This window comes from Ahaetulla prasina, chromosome 1 (assembly GCF_028640845.1).
Source record: "Ahaetulla prasina isolate Xishuangbanna chromosome 1, ASM2864084v1, whole genome shotgun sequence".
Lineage (NCBI taxonomy): Eukaryota > Metazoa > Chordata > Lepidosauria > Squamata > Colubridae > Ahaetulla > Ahaetulla prasina.
Window position 1 is genome coordinate 140,898,623 of NC_080539.1, and position 26,633 is coordinate 140,925,255.

At 38.5% G+C, this 26,633-nt stretch overlaps 1 protein-coding gene across 1 annotated transcript in view; it reads left to right on the plus strand.

The window, feature by feature from the left end:
* The first annotated feature begins 5,540 nt into the window (after positions 1-5,540).
* The window catches only part of DST (dystonin), a 381,039-nt gene continuing 359,946 nt past the window's right edge, over positions 5,541-26,633 (plus strand). Inside the window, exons 1-2 of the mRNA XM_058176703.1 lie at positions 5,541-5,736; positions 6,319-6,353. Of these exons, the coding sequence (XP_058032686.1) occupies positions 5,556-5,736; positions 6,319-6,353 (216 nt within the window). The 5' untranslated portion in view covers positions 5,541-5,555. The remainder of the gene's footprint in view (positions 5,737-6,318; positions 6,354-26,633) is intronic.

The window sequence follows — 26,633 nt, forward strand, 5'->3', positions numbered from 1 at the left end:
AATAAGACGAGCTAACCTTCCATGCAAATGCACAGCTGAAGCATTTGGTCAGAATTTCCTCTTCTCCTGGCCTACTTTTTGGCCAATTTGTCTGACTTGCAGAGCTCAGCCCTCTGCTTTTGTATCTTAAAGCATGCTCTGCTTGGGGCTCAGTGGCTGAACTCTCCCAGTCACAGTGGCTGATGGGTCTTCATGGAGAAATTAGATTTGGATATTGTATTTTTTGTTTCATTAGTGTTCTACCAGAATTACTGGCAAGATTAATTGATTATTTATTTATTTATTTATTTATTTATTTATTTATTTATTTATTTATTTATTCATTTCAATAACAACACGGACATCCATCTACTACAAGAAACTATAAGGCTGATGAACAAAATTAAAAAGCAACAACAAAATAATTCAAATGAAACTCCAGAAGTGATTGAGAGTATGTTGTGGAAATAAGCATTGTAACACTAACATGTTAACTATTCTTTATCTGAAAGTGGGCGATTTCTAGCTCCTCTTCAGCATACTTCGTTGGTTGTTCACACACTACATTAAGCTATGGTTTAAAGGATATAACCCACAATTGACTGAGTCACACAATATTCTAAATTAGCTTACAAAGCAGAACAGATGTGTTCAAGCCTTTAAACTACAAGCATTCATTCAACCAATTTTGGCTTAATGCAGTAAGTGAATCTCTAGTTGTAAAATGTTTGGAAGATAAGCTAAGCCATTTTAATTGCTTGAGATTTCTTTAACCACAGGCTATGGTTTGCTTAAAGCTAAACATGTCATCTGAATAAGCATGGTTTCAATTTCCAGCTGTGTTCCACTGTCAAAAGATATTTAAATGGTTTTGCAATAAAAATGCATACTAGGCACACCGTGGAGATATTGAGGATTTGGTTCCAGACCATTGCAATAATGCAATAAAGTGAGTCACACAATTTTTTGGATTTCCAGTGCATATAAAAGACATATTTACATTATAGTTAGTCAACCATAATGGACACTGCCCGTTATAGTCACAAGTCATAATGGTCGTAAAATGATCACATGACCAACCCAATTTCATGACTTCTTGTGGCAGTTACAGAAACAGCAGTTTTTAAGTGACTGCTGTGGTGGTTAAGCAAATCCATTGTTTGCTATGGCACATTTTTGCCAAAATCTGAACTGCCAGTTTTCAGTAAAACCATTGTAAAATATGGTCATATGACCACAGCAGGGGTGGGTTCTACTTACCTTTACTACTGGTTTGCAACGGGGCCACGTGCATGCGCAGAAGCTTCTGCACATGCAGATCATTATTTATGATGTCTGGGCGGGTGTGCGAAGACTCCTGCCAATTTTATTACCCGTCCTATAGAACCGGGAGTAACCCACCACTGGACCACAGGATGCTACAATCACCCATAAATGTAGTCCAGCAGCTGAGCACCCAAAAGTGGTTGTGTAAACGTTTAGAACTTCAGATCCAGGTTGCAACTCTTTTTTAGGGTCACTTGTAACTTTGAACTGTGATTATACGGAGGTCTATTATACATGCAATAGTATTTTGTCTAAAAAAAAACCCCAACGTGTATACCTTAATTAAAAATACTATATTGCTAAAATGCTAAGTGTCATCTGACCTTTCAGTGAGTCACAATCTTTTTGCTGACGGGTCTTGAAAATTTGCGAAGCATATTCTTGTATATATTTCTTTCTACTGTAATGCCACCCACTTATTCTGTTTATTAGTTGATCTAGATAGTTCCATCAAATAGAACATGATAGAAGAGATATGATGAACAGTTAAGTACAATACTTTAGTACGAAATGCTTTTTTAAAATTGACCTGGGAGTCCCAAGTGGAGACAAGACAAAGTTCAGTTATTTTGGTTCTTTCTGAAAGAATTCTAGATAGATGTACAGATGTTGCAGTTTCTGCTTGTTATAATTTTTAGGTTGCTAGAAACTTTTTAAGTGTTTACATTTGTCAAATATACTTGGTTTGGATTTCAAAATATCTCTTAATATGGGGATGATTAGTGAGTTATAATGTATCTATGAATTGTTAAAATACATGCCACTTAAAAAATTAACCTGACATATTTAGAAAAATCTGGGGCAGTTGAGCTAATTAACCAATAATCTCTATATAAACCACTGTTAACAAGTGTATTCAAATGTACTCAAACCATACTTCCATGGTCCTGAACTGGTTTTTTTGCTGCTCGTTATCCACTCAAAAGATTTTTTCACAAATATTACTGCATTATAAATCTTTTTCCCGTTATGTCAGTTCTATGTGCACGTGTGTGACAGAAATGACACTGCATTGCATTGCGACAAAGTACTGAATGAATACAGCCTCATCTTGAAGCTAAGAGAATCTTAGGAACAATCTTAGCATAACCTGTATGTTTTTATAGTGTCTGCAATATACTGCAGTGTTTAAAAAGACTGCATTTGTGACATCATGCAATACACTTTCAATGCATGTATACAAAACTAAGTTATGAATCCTAATATAAATTATCCATGTAAGATTAGATAAAAAAGATGAACTGTAGGAGGGGAAAAACCCTTGCTAATTAGTTCTATTCATATCTTTCCTGCAGATTCAATGTGTACTCTTTTGACTGGAGTTGTACAACGTTCTGAATCAAAACTAGGCAATCAGGTTTTAATGTAACACATTGTGGAAATGCAACCTAGTTTATAGCTTATCATACAGTATTGTCCAAAATAAAAATACTGGATAAACCATGGGTAATTGAAATGGATACTGTATGTCATACTGACCATAGGGTTTATGTTCAGATAAGAAGAAAAGGTCTTAAAGTTCAATTTTAAATGCACTTGCAAGGAAGTGAGTGCCATTTAACACAATGCAGCAGCACTTTTTAGATACAGTACATACAGAACTTCGTGGTACACTTATAAATCAAAGAAGTTCCACCATGCAATATGCAACTAATGCCTAAGTTAACCTCAGGCTGCAGACCACAAAATACTATTTTATCATGACAGCCGAGTATTAAAAAATGCTGAGATTGATCTAGCATTTTAATCCACACATATTTAGTGATTATGTTTCCTTATTAACTAATAATCCAATTGGCACATTTGCTTTGGCCCGATCTGATAAAAATAAATACATTTAGGATTATATTTTGGGCTCATGCAATAGATTTATAAGACATTATCCTCTTTATAAATTTCTCTAGTCGGCAAAAACTATTTCAGTGTTGTTTTCTTGGCAAAAAATGGAAAATATGCAATTTTTAAAAAGTATGTACTTGGATTCATAGAATATGGTAAACCATAATTTGCTTGTTCATGATTTACTATAAATGAAGCTGTGGTTTATTCAATAGAATAGTGCTATTCTATCAGTAAACTACAGTAAAATCTTACATATTTTATTACAAGTGGATTATTCAATTTCCATACTTCTGTTGTGACTACCATTGAAAAAATGGAGCAAGTTCTTTTGGAAAAATATTAGGAAATCTGAAAAATTTAGTATTACATGTTAACAGACAGTAAATTAGGTGTTTTCACTATTGAGAGCATGTTTCTGCATAAATATCCAGAATATCAATTCAGCAATATTCTCTATGTGTCCTTTTGGGTATCTCAAAAGAGTTTCTTTTTGACCTAAACTCATTTTATAAAGAAATAAATTTTGCAAATGATTTAATAATTGCAAAATTGAAGGTAAAAAAAATAGATTTATTTTTTTTACTGAGCATTTTATCTTTGCACTGTAACATGAAGTACCAGTGATAATCAGGTCTATGTAATGACATATTTGGATTTCAAATGGTGTGGCAATCAGCATCAGAGATGAATAACTCTGATGAATAATTGACCTCAGTAATGAAACTCAAAAGTGTAGCGTTCCACACTTAGGGTCATGGGTCCTAGATTTCGTCAGGACTTGCTGCTGAATAAATCAGAATTAAACAGGTATTCTTTTCTGACTAACACCCGATTAAAAGCCATGAGCTGGAAAAACTACTAGCAGATTTCTTCTTTTATTTTCTTGCCACCATAATCTCACCCGGGTTTCTCCCTACAGTGCCTCCTAAATAAAGACGCCCTGGTTCGAACAGTTTTAACCTAGAACCTGGATGAAAGGTAGTGATTCTGCTAACTGCGCAACCTTCGGCGGTTTCCATTTAGAAGCCGTCGAGTTCAGCGGGCTCCAGTTGAGGAGGCGCACAGTTAAAAGGACTCGCTTCCCAGCTGCTGCAATTTGTTCGACGCCTCTCTCAACAGCCGGTTTTCACTCCGGAGAGCGAGCGCGTCTGTGTGGGAAAGGAAGAGCGGGAAACGCGCGATTTCGGGACTGACTGGAGGGGCCGAAACGGGGAGCGGAGCTAAAGTCCGCGGGTTTCTCCTCTTCCTCTGGTCCTTTCCCGGGGTCTCCCTTTCAGTAGCGCCAAGATCTGCACAGGGAAAACTCCCCCCCCCACCACCACCCCAGCTGCAATCCTCGCTCTTCTCTTGGTCCCCAGTCTGCTGGTCGCGGAGATATGGTGGTGTCTTCCCTTCAGGATTGAGCAATGACCCTCCTTGGTTTTCTCCCAGGCGGCCACCAGCTGAAAAACAAAAAACACCAAACCCTCACTTATACCGTATACCTTAAAGCAGCCATTTTTCACTCTGCAGTAGCAGCCGCCCGTGATGTCATCCACCACCAAGCAGCCAATCCCACCACCCGAGCAGCCCCCCCCCTCCTCCTCCCCCAAGCACAGTCATCGGCAAAGGCAGCAAACTTTGGAATCGACCCCCCACCTACCCGTCCCTTCCTTTCCCCTCTCCCGGTCCCCCCCCCCCGCAAAGCGCTTTCCTGAGGGGCTACGGCATCTGCGGGCGCCGCGTTCGTTTCCTCCGTCTCAGCAACATCATCGCCCCGGAGGTTTTGCGGGGATGCAAGAGCTCAAGGCGCGCGGCAGAAGCGCCAGGCTGCTGCGGCACCAGCAGCGGCAGCAGCAGCAGCAGCGACTCTGCTGGGGTGCCCTCTCCCTGTCTCCAGGCGGGATTGCAGCTTGGCGGCGGCTGCTGATCCCTCTACCTTTGCTTCGTCTGGCTCTCTCCTCTTCCCCTTTTACGCGCGCAAAAAGAAAAAAAGGGGGCCAGATCCCCCTCCTGCGCTCCTGCCGCCTGCTTCTCTGCTGAGTCATGGACCGAGGGTCTCTCGCTCGCTCTCGCTCTCGCTCTCTCTCCGGAGGAAATCACTAGCACGTCTTAGAGCGGGTGCTGCTGCTGCAGCCATTCGGAGCCCTCATTCCCGGGCCGCACGCTCATGCTCCTCCTTCCCGGCCGTCTGAAGAGGCGAGCTTGCCCTTCGCTGCGTTTTTTTTCTCAATCCTTTCCGGCTGTCCTTCGGGGCTGATTCCTCAGCATTCCTTCGGAGTTGCCTGCCTTCTCCCCCCGCCCTCCATCCCCGCACCCCCCCCCCGGGCCAGCAATTTATTTATTTAAAAAATAACAACAACCAGATCCTCCCCGGGATTTCTTCCACGCGAACAGACACACGCGCGCACCCCAGACCCGCTTGAACCATGATCGCGGCTGCCTTTTTGGTCTTGCTGAGACCTTACAGCATCCAATGTGCCCTCTTCTTGCTGCTTCTGCTGGTGGGGACCATCGCCACAATTTTATTCTTCTGCTCCTGGCACCGTAAGGTCCAGAAAGGGAGGCATCCGATCAAATCGGTCTTTGTGGGGCGCTCAAGGAGCCGAGGTAAGAGACGCAGTGTTGGCTTGCTCACCTTGGCCGAGGGAGGGGGGGAGGGGGGGGGGTTCGCCGCTTAAAGGAGGGGCGGGTGGAATGGGGGAAATGTCAAAGGGAATCCCCCCCCCATGGCATCTGTCCAGGGTAAGGATGGGTTTCCACCGTTGCGGGGGACGGCGATCCTAATAGCAGGGGGTCCCTCCAAAAATTTGGGAAAGGGGCTGCGGAGAGGAGCAGAGATTGCGGCAGCCTAATCGCCACCCCAGCTTCAATTTTTAAATGTCAGGCTGATGGTTGGGAAATAACCCCCCCCCTTTCTCCTTGTTGCTCAAGTCGACTAACTTTCCTGTCAACTTCGAGGAGAGGAAATAGATATATACACATACGTTAGTTTTGTTGGGGGGGGGGTCAGCTCTGCTTGGAGGAGAGCGCACACTTGCATGGTAGCTGTGGGAGATGGCAAAGAGTGATTGGAAATACTGTATTTAAAAAAATCGACTAATTCTATAGAATGTGGATGCTGCTGCTGCTGCTGCTGAAATGGAGACAGATACAGTCCTGTCTTCCCCCTCCCCCCTCTTTTCTTTCTAGATGCTGTAATGAGAACTCATCACTTTCGTTCCGAGGTAATTTATTTAGCACGCAATCTCAAGGTTAGAAAAAAGTTTTCTTCTTGAAATACTTCTCTTATTAAAAATGTATGTTTTAAAAATACTTGCCACCATTTTTAAAAAAAAAGTTTTGCATGGAAAATCATGATTGAATGTTTTAATAAGCTATTTTCACTTAACATTATATATCTAATATCTGGATATAATCTTGTTAATTAAAGTGTTAAATCTTACCTTTATATTCCTGTCAACTGTTTTAATTTACAGGGATATTAAATAGATACAACAATTCATCTGAGACAGAAAGGGGTGGTTCGATATTACCATAGCTCAACCCCTGATTGTTTTGTCTTCAACCAATGATCACAATTTGTACTATAATTTGCGATTTTCATCAAGAAAATCAGCATCTTTCTAAAATTAAGAACTTTCTGCAGGAATAGGGACCTTCAATTTTCACTTTTTTTCTACTATTATAAAAGAATTACTTCTGAGCTTTCAGTTAAAGTTCAAATCCCAGAAAGTTGATTGCTTTCTCTATAGGAGGAGGGGGAAATACAATATATTCCCCAAATTGACTTTAATGTTCAGGCATTATAAGGCACTTCAACTTGAAACGAGTATGAATTTCAACCAGCCAGACATTTCTGGCTTTCTGCAATAGTTTGAGGAAACAGAGCCCATCTAATTTTCACAGCCATTCAAGATTACTTGGTGCTTCTGATATTTAATACTTTTTCCAGGGAAAATGTTCTTTTTTTTAATCTTGCTTTTATACCTTAACAAATCCTTTCAAAGCAGTTTGTTGGGAATTCTATCCTAGAGGGAGATTTTTATAGAACTTGGCCTTTCTTTCAGGTTAGCTTTCAAGGACAATTGCTTCTCTATTAAAGTAGTAATAAAATCCCACTGGAAAATCAAAACTCTAATCAAGGGTTTTTTTTCATTATTAAGTGATTGATCTACATCTATAAACCTAAGCTTCAAACATAAAATTGGCGCTCAAGAGTCCTTTTATTAACATTCACAATTCAGCTATCAATAGCCAGTTAAACTAGGAAATATTGCTATTATTATGCCTTTATGAAGCCTAGCTTTATGCATGGGTAAAAGTTTGTTCCTTATAAATAAATCCCCTTTGCGCTATAGTCTTAATAATATTTACTCAAAGGTGAGATCTTCCCATTTCTGTGGGATTTACTAGGATTCACAAAACTAGAAGGGTGTGTGATGAATCATGTGGAAAATCCACATGATTGTTTCCTTATGGAGTGGCAGAATCCCTTTGGTTGAGAATCCCCCAGTTAATGCATTGGAGAACAAATCCCCTTCATGTTTGTAACAAAAAACTAAGTAAAAGATTAGCAACCCGTTTTGTGGCATAGTGCCACCCAACAAAATGATGCTAAAATTTGGTGGCAAACTGCTAAGTAACAGCAGTGCAGTTTCCCATGCCCTGTTCATTGCAGTCTTACTGTAGCTATTGAAAATGTTGTTTAAAATACAGTATATTCCAAATGTGTTCTTCCCCTTTCCCTGGTTATAAAAAAGCAGTTACTTGCCTCTTTCTGAAAGTAAGCAAGCCCCTTTGGAGGGAAATAATTGGAACCATACCTAAGGGATGTCAAATTTCCCGTTGGTAGCCAGCCTAAAGGAAAATTAAATATCGAAAAAGTGACATTTGTACTGGCAGCTGAACATGATAACAAAGCTTTTTAAGGTGATGGACCTTGTGGTATTATTAGTGATATCTACCCCTTCTTGCTTTTCCTTGCTCATCAGGAAAAATATGCAACTGAATAGGTTTCAAGTGTGTCATATAGCTAAAAAATTGACAGAGTGGCAGTTGGTGATGTTACTCAGAACGGCAATTACTTCCAAGTAGAACTGACTGGGATTTACAGTCTAGTTTGTGGTTCTCATATATGGATGGACTTAGTCAATTCAAGATCCAGAAATGACAGCTGAAACTGCAAATTATTGAATTATCTTGATGTCTAGGAAGGTTTCTTCCTGGAACCTGCAAATGGATCTTCAAAATTTCTATGCTAGCATGACTCTTATAAAAAGAAACTCTTTGATAATTGAGCTTTGAGACCATAATGTAGCAAAAAAATTCCATTGAATTGTGAGCAATCAAGCCTGAGAAATTCTGCATTATCTAATTGCCACAAAGAGTTATCAAAGGAAAGAAATGCAGATGAGGTGAAATGGAATGTTTGTGAGGAGATGGGTCCTGGAAAGGGAGGGGGCACATTCTAAAGGGTAGGAGTCAACTCAATCCAGAGATTATGTGTGAGAGAAAGAGGATGAAGACAGTCCCTCCCTAATAGCTCCCTAATAACTCACAAAATATATACAGATAGTAAGAGTTTTCAGCCTGGCAAGATTTTGTCTAAAGATGTGAAACAGTGAAGAACTTAGCTTGGAAGAATTGTCATTTTTAGTTTTTGGCCTGACATGAGGACAGCTTCTTACTCTGCAGCTTCTCAGTCAGCTTTAGAAATATTCCTGGAGAATAACATGCTAGAATGCAGTTCTCAATACTGCTGATTTGGGGAGGTGGGGGAGAGCCAAGATTTTTCAGACATTTTACCTTGAAGTAAACAGCAGTGTTATATCATAAATTAATCAAGATTAAATTGAGCTGTTTGTATTTATTTTTATTAGAATAGGACCTGCCTATCACTTCCTGAGGAGAAATGCAAGATCATGTCCCTCCTGCCATTTTTATATAAAGGGGGAGAGAAACTGATGTTGAATCTGAATTCCCACCGAGGATGGGGCATTTAGGGAATGCCAGCAAAAGCTAATATCTAGAAACTAAGAACATTTTGAAAAATTACCATTATTCCTCTCTTACTTCTTCAGTGGTCTCCTTACAATATACCAGCGTAATGCATTTCATTAAAATGAACTTACTACTAACCTTTCACTTGTTTTTATTGAAGGTTCAGCTGGTTCATGTTTTCTTTGGCTCCAACTTTATCAGTTTCTGAATTAGCTTGTTTGCTAGTGACACGTTTGTGCTCTCATGTAAAAGATCATGGTGTGGCTATAGTTGCATGAGATGACAGCAGCTATTAATGCTAGGCTGAAGAAAAGAACTTAAAAAAATGTGTGTCACAGCCTTTGCATCAGCAGCTGCTGAATACTTAGTGCTGGAGCTGACCTATGTATTTAGTTTTATCTTGTAGATAAGATACTTACGCATCAGTCGCACTAAAAATAGATCACTCAGAGAAACTAATACCAAAAAAATCCTAATCAGTGATTTGGTAACTGAAATCTCAAATAGTTGATAGGATTATCTCAGTATATCTCCCTCTCTTCATTTCACAGGTAGTAATTCTCTAACGCATATAAAAAATAATAAAAGTCATCTTCAGTATGTGACCCATTATTACAGTTAACCTACTTTCTGCTTTAGTGGACACGGCAAAATTCTACTTTGAATTATGTAGTTCAATTTGATGTGTGGGAGGAAAAGGCAGCAAGAGAACAAGCTTCTGCTATTCAAAGAACCATCCTCCAGTTCTTGAACAACTCATTCAGAGTTAAATTTCTTTTCCTTCACTTATATATACTAAAGCAATTAAAGTTAGGAATTCTTTTATGTTTTAAATAAGAAATTATTGTTACCTACTTTCCACAAAATCTAGATGATTTTGACCACCAAGATGAAGTTCCTAAAGTTCCTATTTTTTAATATCAGTTGATAAAATATTTATTATCCAGGATTTTTTCCTTGATGAAAGAATTAACCTGGCATTTTTGGGTGGGATTTCCCCCCCCCCAAGCTCTGTCTACTGGAATACTTTGTGATGCAACCTCCTAAGGCTGGAAGGGAGAGGAAGTATGACTATATAGGAATTCTATGTCACTGACCAGACATACTGTCCCATCCATAGACTGCAGATTCAGGGTGGCTGGGATAATTTAGAAAAATCGTTAATGTACAAACCATTTCAGTGCACAGGAGTCTGTCTTTCTTAGCTAGCTGAAGTATTTTTTTGGCCTGGCGGTAGACTATGGTGGATTTACTGCCTTGGAAGGTTTTGATTTCCTTAAGAAATTGGCTCTGAATGGAAGATCCACCATTAAGATGATGGACCCATCCCAGCTGGTATCTAGATCCATTGCTATAACAGGTCATATACTAGATTTGATATTTTGTCTCATGCCAATGACCTGAAAGTGGAGGGACTTTATGTAATTCTTTGTAATGGACAGATCACTCACTGGTCAGTTTTAGACTGGCAGCTGCTATAAACCTGAGCTTGGGTGGAGACCAGTTGAAATAGTCCAACCCATGTGTCTGATGGATCTATACGCTGTTCTGATTATGTTCAATGAATTTCTCACCCCATTTGTCAATGATACTGTTAAACGTCTACTGAGTTTTGGAATATTGATATGGCTTAATGATAAGACATCTTGGGGATCTTGTCCAATAAAATATTAAACGAAGAGAACACCAAGAGTTCATTATAGTTTTCCCTTTTATACTTTTTAACATATTTACCTTCTAAGCTCTGTTGTATAATACCCCCAGTCACTTGCCTGTGACATGGGCAGCTATATAAATTGGTTTAATAAATAAACAATCTTCATTATTCTTTGCAGAGAAAGTTAATTGGATTTGCCTTAATTTGGATTCCGTAGGAAGGCAAGAATAGGGAGACAGTGTTGGCAATTATTTGCTAGGTTCTTATGAAATATTTTCAGTTTCTAGATCTCTAGGAGGTAAACAGGATATATGGAGACCCACCACATATCAGTGGTATGTTGCTACTGGTTCTACCCAGATCGGCGAAACAATAGCGGTGGCAGTGGGAGGCTCTGCCCACCCACGCCGGATGCTTCTGCGCATGCGCACAAGCAAACCGATAGAGATGGGTTTTGCAACCCACTACTGCCATATATGATTGCTCAACCCTTGACTTTCCTGGATGATTCAGTTAGCCAGCTGAGGGGATCAAAGACTTTCTGAATATGGATATGTCTCTATGCTTAAAGGAGGAAGTTCTAAAACCTTAGTTGAAAAAAAACACCCTTTTCTACACTTGGAAAAAAATCTAATTATAGGCCACTGTCAAATATTTGACAAAGGTGGTTGACAGAATTGTGGTCTGGTGGCTTTACGAGCAGCTGTGTGAAAGTGAAAATGAGGGGTTGGGACCTATTTTAGTAGGGAGCTTTGTCCAGGATATGGTATTGAAACAGCTTTGTTTGCCTTATAAACATTCTACAGCAGAAAGTGTGTAGGGAGAGCACGATCCTGATAGTCTTCTCGGTGGCTTTCATTATTATGGAATGCTGGCCTGTTTGTAACCCTGGAAAATATAATTGGTCTGCAATAGTTCTGATTATTGCTGTTGAGGCTTGACCAAAAACTGGTACAGGGTTACTGCTTGACAAGTTGTTGACCAATCAGGTTCTACAGCATTCTGTATTTATTTATATATACAATCTATACAATTGTTCATCTCACATAGGTGACTCTTGAGCTGTTCGTGAAGATACCTCCCCCCCCAAAAAAATTACAAAAATACAAGACATAAACACAACCATACATCAAATAACCCTACTAAAAACGCATGAAAAATAATAAAAACCATTGAAGCCCAAAACAAACGATCTGCAAGAATGCAGTTAACAATACAGCTATTTTGCAGGCTTCACTCCACCATTACTGGATCCATTACAGGTAAGAGAGCAAAGTCAAGTCTTCAGGACTTTTTTAAACGTTAGTAGGGTAGATGTCAATCTTAAGTTTGTTCCAAAGGGCCTGTACTACTGCAGAAAAGGCTGCCTCCCTGGGCCCTGTCAGGTAACATTCCTTAAAAGATGGGACCAGTAACATGCCTCTCCAGCCAATCTGAAGGGCTGAAACTGGGAAGAGATGGTCCCTCAAGTGTCTAGTCTCCTGTGTTGTTTAATATCCACCGGAAACCAATGGAGGAGATCATTCAGATATTTGGAATGAGATACCATCAATACGCTAATGAAGCAAATCCACACTGCTTACTGCCTTCTAACTGCAAGTTAGAATGTGGTCTAATCTTGATAATGGGACAGTTGAGATAGAACTAGCAAAATAACTCCAGATAAGGCAAAGATGCTAAGGAAAAAACTAGATTCTGGTTTTAATTTTGTTTTATATTTTGTATTTTCGAATGTTGAATGTTGCTTTGCGCATTTATTGGAATAAACAAAGCAGAGAATATATTGAGTATTAAATAAATAGCAAGATCTACGATAGCAACTATTTGATATAAGACACAAATGTGCATGTTCAGCAAAGTCTGAGAGAGGTTTTCTAAATCATGAGGCTGCACCTGAGCACCCTTTGATGTTCCTGATGTCAGTGTGTTACAATTGTCAATTTTGATGTTGCCAGGAATTGTGTATATCTTAAGGGTCATGTAGAAAACAAAATATTGTACAGATTAGTTGATAGGAATAAGACACAAAACATGACTGGAGAACAAGCTAAGTTATCCCGCTGCAGCAGCTGTCAACTCTGATACAATTCACAGATTTCTCATCAATTGTGGGTCTGTGTTTATCTCTTCACTGCAGTCTTTCCTTTTGTGAACGTCTGGACAGAGTTAGCAATCAGGAAACGGAGCTGGCTCCTTCTTTTTTAAGACAATGTTCAATTGTTAAGAAATACATGTTTGAGGGAGCTTATTTCCCCCCCCCCCGAGATGTATGGTAAGCTGTTTGCTTATTCATTCAATTAACATGTGCTCACTTAATAAAGAAGGTTCTTATACATATGACTGTTTCCAAGTGCTTTCCTGATTGCGCATTAGAATAGAATAGAATTTTTTATTGGCCAAGTGTGATTGGACACACAAGGAATTTGTCTTGGTGCATATGCTCTCAGTGTACATTAAAAAAAAGATACCTTCATCAAGGTACAACACTTACAACACTTAATGATTATGTTCCTGATTTCATCATATTGATAAAAAGCAAAGCATTATGAATGGGGAAATAATGTTGAAGCATAGTTCTAGGCCAATGTGGCTAACCTTTTTGCCATCGTGTGCTAGGAGGGGCGGGTCGGAGGGTTGCACACGTACGTGGCCAGACCCATAATTCTATGTACCCCACCCCCACCCATGCGTGTTGACCCCCCGCTCCCCCCGTTCCTGGCACACGATGACTTCCGATGGGACTGGAAGTTGGCAAACAGGCTATTTTCGGCCTCCAGAGGACCTCCGGGGTGGGTGGATGGGTGGGGAAGGCCGTTTCGCCCTCCCCAGACTCCTGGAGAGGCCTTCCCCACCACTCCCCGAGGCCCTCCGGAGGCAGGAAACAAACTGTTTCCCTACTTCTGGTGGGCCCAGAAGGCCTGAAAATCAGCTGGCCACCTCACGCATGCGCGCCGGAGCTGAGCTCGCGTGTCCACTGATATGGCTACATGTGCCACCTGTGGCACACGTGCCATAGGTTCACCATCACGGTTCTAGGCCATGCATTGTGGTACTTTGGCCTTGGTAGGCTAATGGGAGCTACAAGAACATGCAGTAATATTTTCCCTGAAGGATTCTTTTAATTGTAGCAACTATTGACAATTTTGCTTTGAATTGCCTAATAAGATAATTGCTGAAGGTTGGCAGGGAATGCTTTTTACGGAAGTGCATAGTGAAATACTTTCAGTATTCTACTGCTTATTTTATTTTATTTCACCAGTTCATAATTTGACAAACCCTATGCCTTAGTCTGTTACAAATTTGGCTTAATCAAGAAGAATTAAAAATACCAAAGTTGTTGAATGACATCTAGGATGTGTGCAAGGCACTTTCAACATGCTTATTAAAGTGCTGCCTTGTGTTGGGAGCTATTCTCTTGACAACAATCTACAAGTGGTAGTCCTTGACTTATGACTGTAATAGAGCCTGCCCATTATGGTTGTAAATTGTGATGGTAGTAAAGCAGGTCACTTACGTGATAATTTTATGACCTTTTACAGCCACAACCATGGTTGTAAAGCAGATCAACCATGGCTGTTAAGTGAATCACTCAGTTGTTTAAACTCATTGTTCACTATGGACCAGCTTTGTGGAAAACTGGAAATAAATGCTGGTTTTCTGCAACAATATCATTTGAAAAATATCAAAAGATGAGCGCCTGATCTGCAGTAAGATGAGTGGGGAGGGGGGACCCGGCCATTGGAACTTCAAAATTGGGTCATAAGCATCCCTCGAGAGGCTCTTTGTAACTTCAAATGGTCACTAAGTGACCGCTTGTAAGTCAAGGACTACCTCTATGTAAGAAAAGATTATATCTATCAATACTTTTTGTGAAATGGTATAAAATGAAATGCTTATGGTAACCAATAGAATACTGGCATGTTTAAATTAATAAATGTTATAAATGTAATATAAGTTAAGAATAGGGAATTTCATTTTGGCCCATCATCTCAGTCTCAAACTAGGATCATATGCATATATAGGATATATATTGTATCTGCAATACAATTAATTTTTGATGATTCTAAAGACCATTTGAAAGCTGTACTCCATTAATTTCAGTTATTTGCTATAAACACATAAGATTGAATTCCTTCAAGCTGTACTAAAATGTACTTAAGTGATTCATATCCTTGTTTTCCACTTGGTTCATAAATATTTCTGCAGACCACAGGTAAAAATAAACACTTCCTATTCCTACTTGACTATGTGGACATATTCATATAGTTTTCTTGGCAATAAGACTGAAGTGGATTATTGTGGAGTTCAAAGATTTCCTGGTTTAGCCTACAGTCCTGGGATTTCCTTGTGACCTCTCATCCAGTCTGACCGTGTTAGGTTTTCTCAAGATCAGACAAGAGTCAGCAAGATACTGTTACCTGCTGCCACATAGGACATTGAAATTGCTCTTACCATGGTTTCACTTTAATTGCTTAGAATATTTGCACACTAAAAAGCATATTACCTCTCTCAGTGTAAGCCCTAGGGTTCACTCAAGCTTTGCTCTGCATTGTAATTTTTAATATGCTAGATGGAAGGAGTTATTAATTGCATGGAGAACAATATACTGTACTCCCTTATTTTTAATTAACTTTAATTAAAATGTAATTATAAATATACAATTGTTATAAGTATTGTACTCTGCGTATTTTTCAGTTCTAGATGATTTACAGTCAAACTCAAAAATTGATAAAACCAGATAAAGCTGCTTATAGTACTAACATTTAACTGGGATTCTCCTTCCCAAAGGTACTCTGGAAAACCACAGTTATAACTATAGAATCATTGGTGCTCTCTAAGGTTGTTTGCTTTCTTGCAGATATTTCATTAACGACTAGATCTGAGTGTAAAATAATGAGATCATGAAAAAAAATATTGTCTTCCTGTACAGCTTTAGCCCTGCGGATCTTGGAACACGCTTGATTTTCAACGCATAAACAGTAACAATAATTTAATCTTGATTTCACTAGGGAGCAGTTTTAAAAACAGCCTACTCCATACATGCAGGTAGTCCTCGACTTACAACCATTTGTTTAGTGACTGTTCAAAGTTACGCAGCACTGAAAAAAGTGACTTATGACCTTTTTTCACACTTCCGATTGTTGCAGCATCCCCATGGTCACATGATCAAAATTCAGGCACTTGGCAACTGGGATGTATTTATAACAGATGTACTGTCCTGGGGTCATGTGATCACCATCTATAACCTTCCCAGCTGGCTTCCTACAAGCAAAGTCAATGGGGAAAGCCAGATTTGCTTAATGACCACATTATTCACCTAGGAACTGCAGCGATTTGCTTAACAACTTTGACAAAAAAAGGTCATAAAATGGGGCAAGACTCACTTAACAACTGCTTTGCTTAGCAATAGAAATTTTGGCTCAATTATGGTTGTACATTGAGGACTACCTGTATTAGAATTCTATTAGTAAATAAACCCCTTAATGGGCATATATAACCACAATACAATTAATAGGAGAAAATGTCCTAAAACAAAATTGCTATTGATTTTCTATGGGGTCCTTGCTGCTCTCTGAGCTTGATAGTTTTTTTGCAGACATTTCATTACCAAAGTAGGTAACATCATCAGTGCTAGAAGGGGGTGGGATTTGTTCTCTGGTTTTATACTAGCCCCGTGCCCTGTTTGTGTTGGTGGGAGTGTTTTTGATGGTTCCTTGATGAGGCTATTGTTTATTGTTTGTCTGAGTCGGTCATACCTTGATTGGGGTATTGTTTTATAGCTTTATTGTTGATTTTCTGTAAACTAAACCTACTCTAATTATTCTTTTGGTTTTAGAAATACTCAATATTTATTAACCCAATGTAATCTGGCTGTCGTTTATTCTGTTGGCTGATGTGCCTATTTTATAAAAAGATTTTAAATATCACCAAAACAAAACTGCTTTGCTATTGTTCTTGAATGGAATTTCTGAAATTTCTGAGACTTCACTATTTATCTATTGCAGTGGTAGTCAACCTGGTCCCTACCACCCACTAGTGGGCGTTCCAGCTTTCATGGTGGGCGGTAGGGGTTTTGTCTGATACTGAAGCACTTTCATTTTTTTTAATTTAATTGACTTTTTAAAAAAATTTCATAGCATTATTTAAAAACATTTTCATTAGGTTTTCATAAAATTCCCTGTGACAATTTAAATTTCTGAAAATATACTATTTATATCGCCCGTGCATAAGTTTAGTTCATGTTACATAAGTGAAACTAAATGGTGCTATAGTGCAACCGCAAACAAAAGAGCCTCATCCCAGTATAGCTCACACATCTCCCCCCACACCACCCAGCTGTAACGGACAAGCAGAGCTGGTAGCCGGCGCCCCCCCCCCAAAAAAAATCAATCCACAATGCACGAGAGGCATGCGCAGATGATGATACATGGCGCATTACTGTGGAACGGGTGGGCGGTTAGAAAATTTTACTACTAACGGAAATACAAAAGTGGGCAGTAGGTATAAAAAGGTTGACTACCCCTGATCTATTGTATACACTATTACTGGAGGGGGGGGAATACTTTTTCCCTCTGCTTCAATAGAGCCTGATGTTACATATAATCGACACAATTTAAAATTTTATTGTAACACAAGTCTCTATAACTTGTAGAAGGTAATGCCGACATAACTAGGTGTTTTACTTAGTTGTCTTTTGCATAGTTGAAAAAAAGAAAGAAAGAAAACAAAACAAAAGGTTAGTTTGCAAACAGTCATGACAGGAGGTGTGATCCAAATTGGCAATATGGTGGATGGCTATTACAATGGAAACCATTCCTTTTTTGAATGTACATGTAACTTCAATGCATGAACAGAAAGGGAAGGCTTATATTGTAATTCCACGTTCATCATCTGACTTATTTTAGTACTCCCAACCTCCCCAGTGGGGAAACTGCTGCTTGTGGCTGTTTTTCTAAAGAGCCAAGAAGCAGCTTTAGAGATCTGATAAAACAATCTGATTTAATAGTGCTGTTACGGCTAGACTGATGATTCAAAACATTTCCATTTTCCATTATGCTTTTATCTCAGACATATGGAGTAGGATATGGTATTGAAAAAGCTGTTTCCCTCACTTCCAAGAAAGGTGACCTAATACCTAAGCCATTCTGTATGCAAAATTTAGCATGAGTCATTCGTTCTTTGTAAATTGTACTAGCCTTGCTGGATAAATGTCAAATAACAATAAACGTGCGTCTGTGCAGGCGCATAAATTCATACACACACTTTGAATTGATCATGGAAAACTTCTTACACGTATTATTATTGAAGAATAAGATACATACATGTTTGAGGATTTCTTAATAGGGGATTGCTTTGTTCCTGTTTTGACAACTTTTAAACAGGCATTTTTAAAATACTAGATTTATATTTTTTAGATTGCTCTAGCTACATAACACTGGATATGGATTTAAATAAAAGGCATTTGTCCATTTGTGCAGGAAACAAGAATCAAATCCAGACTTCCAGGGGCACCATCTTTCCCAAATTTTTCTGCAGTCCTCGGTAAGAAAGGCTAAAGTACAGAACTCAGATATGGAGGAGACATTTAAAAGCAACAAAATTGCTGAAAGAATTAAAAAGTAATGTCAAGAAAGAAGAAGGGACCTTGAGAAAAATGACATAATTTGAAATACAGAGAACTAAGATAATCTTCTAGGATGTACATAGAAATTGTTATTCAAACGTGTCATAGAAACAGAACAAATGAAAAAATTGCATGCTAAAGTGGATGCAAAACTTCAGGAAAATAATAGGTATAATAATAAATTAATAATGAAAGTTGAACAATGAAAGGAACTACAGAAAAAATAAATTATATTTACCCCAGGTTAGAGTTTGAAAGAAAATTGATGTAAGATGTATTACAGGATATATATAACTCTGTCAGTGATTACCTAGATAGATAAATCGCATGTTGGAAATGCTACAAAGAAGAAGAAACATTTTACCACACATGTGGTCATGTAAAAACCCTCTGAAAAGTGCTGAATCAGAGGCTTTCGGTGGCGCCACCTTCTTCGCTGGGTGCCTAATTAAGATGCTCCGCACTGAATTTCGTAAAAGCCGGCTAAACAGCGAAAAACAGCTGTTCGCCAGCTTCAATTTCTCTCCCTGGGAGAAAGGGAGACGATAGAGCGGCGGGAAAGTGGTAGATCTCCCCAGGGGCTTGGCTTTTTGAAGCGGAGCCCCGGCGGGTTGAGTCCCACTGAATCCCGCCGAGCTCCGATCTTCAGCACGCTCCTGCAAAGGCAGGAAAAGAAGAAAGTGTCCATTTCTGCTCAATTGATTTTTCATTGTGGATTTCTATATACAGACGGAACGGGCGCGAGTGAACAACTACTGGATTGCAAGTATTTTTGACTTCCTGACTTCTACCTTTTAAAAAGAGAAATTTTTCTTTTTGTTTTAACTGACTGTTTAAAATGGCATCTGAGAGGAAGTGAAAGTGAACTGAATTGAAAGTGGAAGCAGGCTGTGTAACTAAGAAGCTGAGAAACGTTACTTGTGGATTGTAACGAATTGAGCTGTCCTATACTTAAAGGGGAAAAGAGAAGTTTTTAAACTTAATTTTTGTGACTTTAAAAATTGAAATGGCTACTAAACCACCTAAGACTGTTGGCAGAAGGGGATCTGAAGTAGCTTTGGAAGATTTGATTAAAAAGCAATTTGAACAGAGGTTTAAGGAGATGATGAATAATATTATGGACAATAATGAGAAAATAAGAGAAGAAATAAAAGAAAATAATAAACAGATAAGAGAAGATATTTTGATGGCTTTTCAAGGTTTGGCAAATAAACTGGAGGGGTTGGAGGAGGAAGTGCAAGAAATAGTTCAATCAAACCAGCAATTAGAAAATAAAATGGGAGGAATGCAAATAAAATTGGATAAAAATGAAGATCACGTGGTGGTGATGCAGTACAGAATGATGGAAGGAGCTCTGAGAATTAGGGGATTACAGGAAGAAAAAGGTGAAGATTTAAAAAAAATTCTATCAGAAGCCCTGGCTGAATTTATTGAACTTGACCCACAAGAGGTTGCTTATCAAATTGATAAAATTTATAAAATTTATATTGATTGCTAGGCAGAAGAAACTTCCTAGAGACATTGTGGTTTACTTTTTGAAAAGGACAGTGAGAAATCAGATTTTGCAAGTTGCATATTAGAAAAAGTTGAGAATAGCAGACCAGGAGCTGAAGGTTTTGCTTTGTTCAAGTCCCACCAGCCCAAGGTTGACTCAGCCTTCCATCCTTTATAAGGTAGGTAAAATGAGGACCCAGATTGTTGGGGGCAATAAAGTTGACTTTGTATATAATATACAAATGGATGAAGACTATTGCTTGACATAGTGTAAGCCGCCCTGAGTCTTCGGAGAAGGGCGGGATATAAATGCAAATTTAAAAAAAAGGGAAGTTCCAGTTGGTTTGACAGTGTTTTATCAAGGAAGAAGATATCGTATTGATACTGTACTTAAGGCCAAAGATTTTCTTTCTACTGTGCTGAAACTTGAAATAGAAATAATAGAAAAAACAATTCAAGAGACCCAAATGGGTGTGGAAGCTGAGGTGACCCCAGTGGTGTTATCATTTGAGGAACAACCACAGAACAAAGAGTGACGAGGGGAGCCCTCAAGCGTAAAGAAAAGGAGCAACAAACTCAAAGTAAAGGTCAGGATACTGTCACAGAAGTGGTGGGAGGAGCAAGGCCGAAGATACGGGAGGAGGATCTTCAGCTGATTGTTCAAAAGCTTCAGGAGGCCAGTAATGGCAAATAAAATTCTGACTTGGAATGTTAATGGTTTGAATGCAGCTCAGAAGAGAAGAAAAATATTTCATTATTTGAAACAATTTAGAAATGATGTGATTTGTTTACAAGAAACACATATTAAATCATCAGATCAGAAATACTTAATTAACTCAAAACTAGGTAAACATTTTGCTGCCTCGCTAGATGGCAAAAATCTCAGCCTTTTTGAAAGACAATACACAAGAAAGATATTTAAACGAATGGAAAAAATGGATTGACTATACTCAAAGCAGATATCAGACTAAGAGTTATCAGACTGCCTTTGAATGATTAGGATGTATTATTTCTGATTGTTTTGGGGGAGGTTAGGATTTGTTGAGAATTGTAGGAGTATAATTGAGTTAGGAGGGAAATTTTTTTAGCATATGTTTGTTTTATTTTTAACTATACCTTGTGTTTGTTCCAGGAAGTCGAAGGGGAGGAGGGAGGGGGGAAAGTGGGGGGGAAAAGCTTTGTAAAACTTTTTCAATTAAAAAAAGTGCTGAATCAAAAATTCAGAAAAAAATTAAAAATAAAATTTGAACTGAGACCAAAATATTTTATTAGAAATAATTCCAGAAAACATCAATGAAAATTATCACAATTTACTATGATATGTTCTGTAGCTGCAAGAACAAATTTGGCATAAAGTTTGTGGAAAAGTGAAACCTTACTAATGGTATAAGATTGGAAGACCAAAACTGAAGAATTGCAAAACTGACAGTACATATTCATAATAGAAGCTTAATTAAACCAGGCAGAAATGAGTCCCTTACATGCGACACATTATATAGCAAGCTCAGATACTTGGCATATGGTTTTAGCAAAAAAAGTTAAGAAGCCAATAAAAAATAGATAAAATGATTCAAAAAGATAAAAAATAACCTCAGTGTTGTATGTTCAAAGTACAGTACCAAGAAAGCCATCTTGAACAGGTGGTTATCCATGGAAAGATGGCATGAGGCTGGCCCTGCTTTATCCACATGTATAATGGAACAACAAGGCCAAGAAATTTTCAATATTTGCTTGGGGCCCACTTAGACTAGTTCATGGTACCACCACTTTAGACACTTTTTTTTGAGAGTCAAATTTATTCATTCCTGAAACTACTGTAGGCTGTTTTGAAATGTATTGGTTAGTGTAATCTATTACTGGATTAGCAGAAGCAGTTCCATATGTCAAATGGCAGAGAAGAGTGATTAATGCAGTAGTCAGAGAATAGTTGCTTTTGCCTCTAGAAGGGAGTCCAGAGGTGGGTTTCAGCAGGTTCTGACCAGTTCTGGAGAACCGGTAGCGGAAATTTTGAGTAGTTTGGAGAACCGGTACTAAACATTCTGACTGGCCCCGCCCCCATCTATTCTCTGCCTCCTGGGTCCCAGCTGATTGGGAGGAAATGGGGATTTTGCATATCCTTCCCCTGCCACGCCCACCACGCCATGCCTAACAAGCCATTCCACGCCCACTAAGCCATGCCCACAGAACCGGTAGTAAAAAAATTTGAAACCCACCACTGAGGGGGTCCCAAATGGATGGTCATGAGAAGATTTAAAGATAATTGCTATTTGGTGGTGTTGCATATGCAAATCTTAGTCAAGCAAAAAGTCTTGATTGAGGGGTATGTATGTGTGTATGTATGTATTTCAATAGTAAAAACTACTAAAAATTAAAAAAAAAGATAAAAAGAAACAAGATGCAGAAAAGGAAAAAAATTGAAAAGTAAGAATGTAGTAAAAAAGGAAAAGAAATACATACAGAAACGTCTTCCCATCTTCATCATAATTACAAAAAGGCAGTAGGGCAAGAATTAACTCTTTGTGTTCATAGCACTCCTTAGTGTTTGTAAGGAGTACCGAAATCCAGGTTTTCAAGTGTAGTTTCCACAAAGGTAAATGTAATAATTATTAATCTGAAGTGAGTCTTACTAGGCTTTGGGTTGAACCTTTGAGGCAACTCTGGTATGTATTTCCAACTCCCCGCTCCCCATGTTAGAATAGTTCTTCCATTGTGATTACATCTATATCTTGCTCTGCATGTGCCTTTGGGATTTGCAAGTAGGGTTGGCTCTGGACTATTGCTAACAAACCTTCACAGAGTGACTTATTAAAGTATAGTGTAATTTTATTTGGGATGGGTGTGTGTGTCATACATATTGATTTATTGTTTTAAGGATCATAATACCACAGATGTTAGGAATTCCTGTCTAGGGATTGAGGACTAAACTGAGAAGAGAATCTCGACTTACAGCTCAAATTCTGCAGATGTTTCTTTGGCATTATCAATAAAGTAGCACTAATTGGGGATGCTCATTTATTTGGGTAGCAGTGACACAAAATAAGCATAATCTACCATAAAAGTAAATGTTACCTTGAAAATACAATTATGGGTAGAAGCAAGCATGTATCTATTTAATGCATGGAAAAAGGCCCATCAGACATCTCCATGTGCGCAGCCTTCACTTTCATGAAGGTTTAAATAATGTAAGTCAAGCAGACTGTCTTCCTCTCTGTGTATACATGGATGCTTCGGCGCTGAAACGAAAAACGCTGAAACGATTTCTGCACCCATAAATGAGCTTTTGAATATCTGTACTAAAATAACATTACGCCTGTCATTGATGATGTATCTGGTAACAAAACTAGGCTTTCATCATAGGCTACAGCAAATCACAGAATGATTATCTGCATCCTTTAAACTAGAGGGGACAAATACTGCTTTTTGGGATGTGGTGAAGAGATCAAGAAATCAAATGACAGCAAGTAGAGTTCAAGGAGAGGATGTGGTATTCTTCCTTAAGAAGTGTACATGGCAGATGGAAAACAAAGCAGATGGGATAAGACTCTTAGGCTAGCAGCTCATTCATTTATATTTATATAGACACGGAAATGAAAAACAGGAGCATCAGACATAATGGGATTTGACTGCCTTTTAATTCATCTTTTTCTACGTGAATACTTAATAAAAGACATTGTCACAAAGGGAATAGTTTAGAGCACTGCTTGCTATATTTCCAAATTTCTGCTTTAGGCAGGATTTCTGATAAGAGGAAAGACATTTGCCTGGAAAATTGGTACATTTCTGACACAGTGTTCAGCTTGGGGCTGGACAGATCAATTGGTTGATTTAATATAAGACACTTGCTTGATTAACCTAGAGCTCTTCGGTAGACAATGCACGTTGATTGTCACAAGGGTATTTAGAGGGAATTCTTGATTTTTTTAATACCATTTAAAATACATAAAATATATGGACAGGTACTGTATACTATTTCAGCAAGTTCTCCGCAGAGGTTCTCCTTTAATAATTTTGAACTCTTGCAAAGATCAATATGTGATTATTACATTTTAAAACTGTGTGTTTTTAATATATTCATTTGATTTGAAGAGCTGCAGATTTTTGCAGGTTGCTGAATCATTCCCTTGTTTATAAAATCTGAAGTAACATAGATAGGATTTCTGCTTTGATAGGCAGCTATGTCTCAGTTTGGTAGTGAGTCATTATTTCCAGTCTGGCTACATGTCAATAAAGTATTGAATTTTATTTTGTGCAGCCTTGATGATGTGTCCTTAAAATAAGTTGTGGTGGAAAACATCTACCTTTATAATTAAAAAGCAAACATACTGACACCTGGCAATAAGACAGTACAGGTAGTCCTCGACGTACAACCTTTTGTTAAATGACCATTCAAAGTTTCGGCAGCTGAAAAAAGGAACTCATGACCATTTTTCATACTTACGACTGCTGCAGCATCCCAAATGATCACATGATCAAAATTCGGGCCCTTGGCACCTGGCATGTAATTATGATGGTTGCATAGGATCGGCTTTTGTGAACTTCTAAGAAGCAAAGTTAATGGGGAAACCAGATTCACTTAACAGCCATGTTACTAAGTTAACCACTGCAGTGATTCACTCAGCAACTGTGGCAAGAAAGATCGTCTTGCTTAGCAATGGAAATTTTGGGCTCAATTGTGGTCATAAATTGAGGACTACAACATTAGGCTCAGTTATGGGCATTTACTATCCCACTGGGTTCCCCTTTTGCTTTGAACCGATAACTCCCATATCATATTGCAAAATACTTACTGAGGAAAACTCCTTTCACATTTAAAATCATTTTCCATTAACCTAAGAGGGAAGATAGAGGGGAGGCACTTAGAAAACAAATGTAATAGTTCTTTTAGTTGTGTCATGCCTTAATATAATTTTAACATTGACAGAAATAGGATAAGCATTAGAATCAAATGGCTTGCATCCAAATACAAAGGCAACTTTTTCAGGTGTAAAATTTCCCTGTAGGAAAATTCCTCAGTAATGAGTGGTTGTACAATTGTTACATTTCTTCACTTGAAATGCTTACGTCTTAACTAATTAAGGCTATGGTCTAATACAGTTTATATTGTGCAAGAGAAAGTCCCCTGCAAGAAACGATGCCATTCTTCTCATTTTTTTTTCTTTTTTAAATTAAGTCTATAACTTAATTGGTTTTGAATATAAAAAGCAGCCTGATACTGTAGTTGAAGTGCTGTTTAAAAAAGAAGCAGCAAACTCTATATAGGTAATTTTTCTATATACACATAGCTGAGTTTCAACCCATCAACCTTTCCAAGTTAAAGTAATGATTTTATGGATGACTGGCCTATTGACACACAGTTATTCTGTATACGGATACACCAGAATATCAGGGTGACAATTCTATGAGGATTACTGCTTGTCAAAATGTAGGGCTAGATCAGCACTTACAGCAGGGACAGCACTCATTATGCAACACAATTTGTTTTAATTTTACACTCTTACAGCTACTTTTCTTTGTTTAAAACTCTCACAATCTTCGGATGACATGGTAGTGCAAGCTGGAGATAGGAAAAAGACCAGTCTGGGAAAGATGTAAATCTATATAATTTCTAGAGTCTCCCTGTTTTGCTTCTGGCTTTGTTGCTGTTTTTGTAGAGGTGACATTGGATAGTTATTCTAGAACTTCCATACAGCTAAATTGTTTTATACAGTCGTAAAAACGTTGTCTATGAACCAAGCCTCCATGCAAATTAAGAATTATTTTTAATAACTAGACTTCCGGTTTGGCACCGTAGGTGATGGCGGTGATCTTTACGATCACCAACCTCTGGATTATGTGGAATCGCTAGGACAGCTTAAATCTGCTGTCCAGCGGTTCGGAAAACCCCCTCTTCGGGAGAAGGAGAAGGTGGTGAGCTGAGGGCAGAGGTTGAATTTCCCTAAAGCCCCTGAGAAAAAAGGGGTTTGAAGGGTTAAGTTCCCTCCAGTAACCCGAAGTGCTCCAGATCCGAGGATTCTTCTGCTTTGGCGGAACCAATCACCACGACCAAACGCCGAGACTTATTTTGGACAATAAAGGATTATACCGGACAGAACGAAAGTGGGAGAACTTTATGCAAGTAGCCAAGCCGATTCCCCGATACTTTGTAACAAGCTTGAAAACAGTAAAAAAATGGAGGCGAATTGTTAACAAGTTAACGAGTGGAAAGCGAAAGTGATACTTTCAGCGTTTGTCTGCAGTTGGTAATTTGCATGTTACTTGCTGCTTTTACTCTTTAACTCTTTGCTGCCTGCTGATAGAATCTAGGGGAGATTTTTAAATACTGCTTTAAAAGACTGTGTTTTTTAGAGGTTAAGAAGATTTAAAGTGAATATTAAGTTGGAAATAAATAAATATATAATTTTATAGAAGATGGCAGCCAAACAATTAAAGTCTACTGTAACAAAGAGCTCTGGAACTTTATCAGCTGGTGCTTCTCCAGCTCATACAGCAGGGACTAGAACATTGAATTTAGAGGCGTTACAAGAGAACTTAAAAGGCTTTATAGAAGAAAAATTTAAAGTAATAACTGATGAGATGTCTGAAATGAAAGAGCAGATATCAGAAATTCAAGTGGGAAATAAAGAAGTTAAAGAAGGATTTGTAATGGCAGTACGAAGTTTGGCAACGAATGTGATTTTATTGGAGGAGGAGGTTGAAGAAATTAAGCAACATAATTTAAAATTAGAAAAT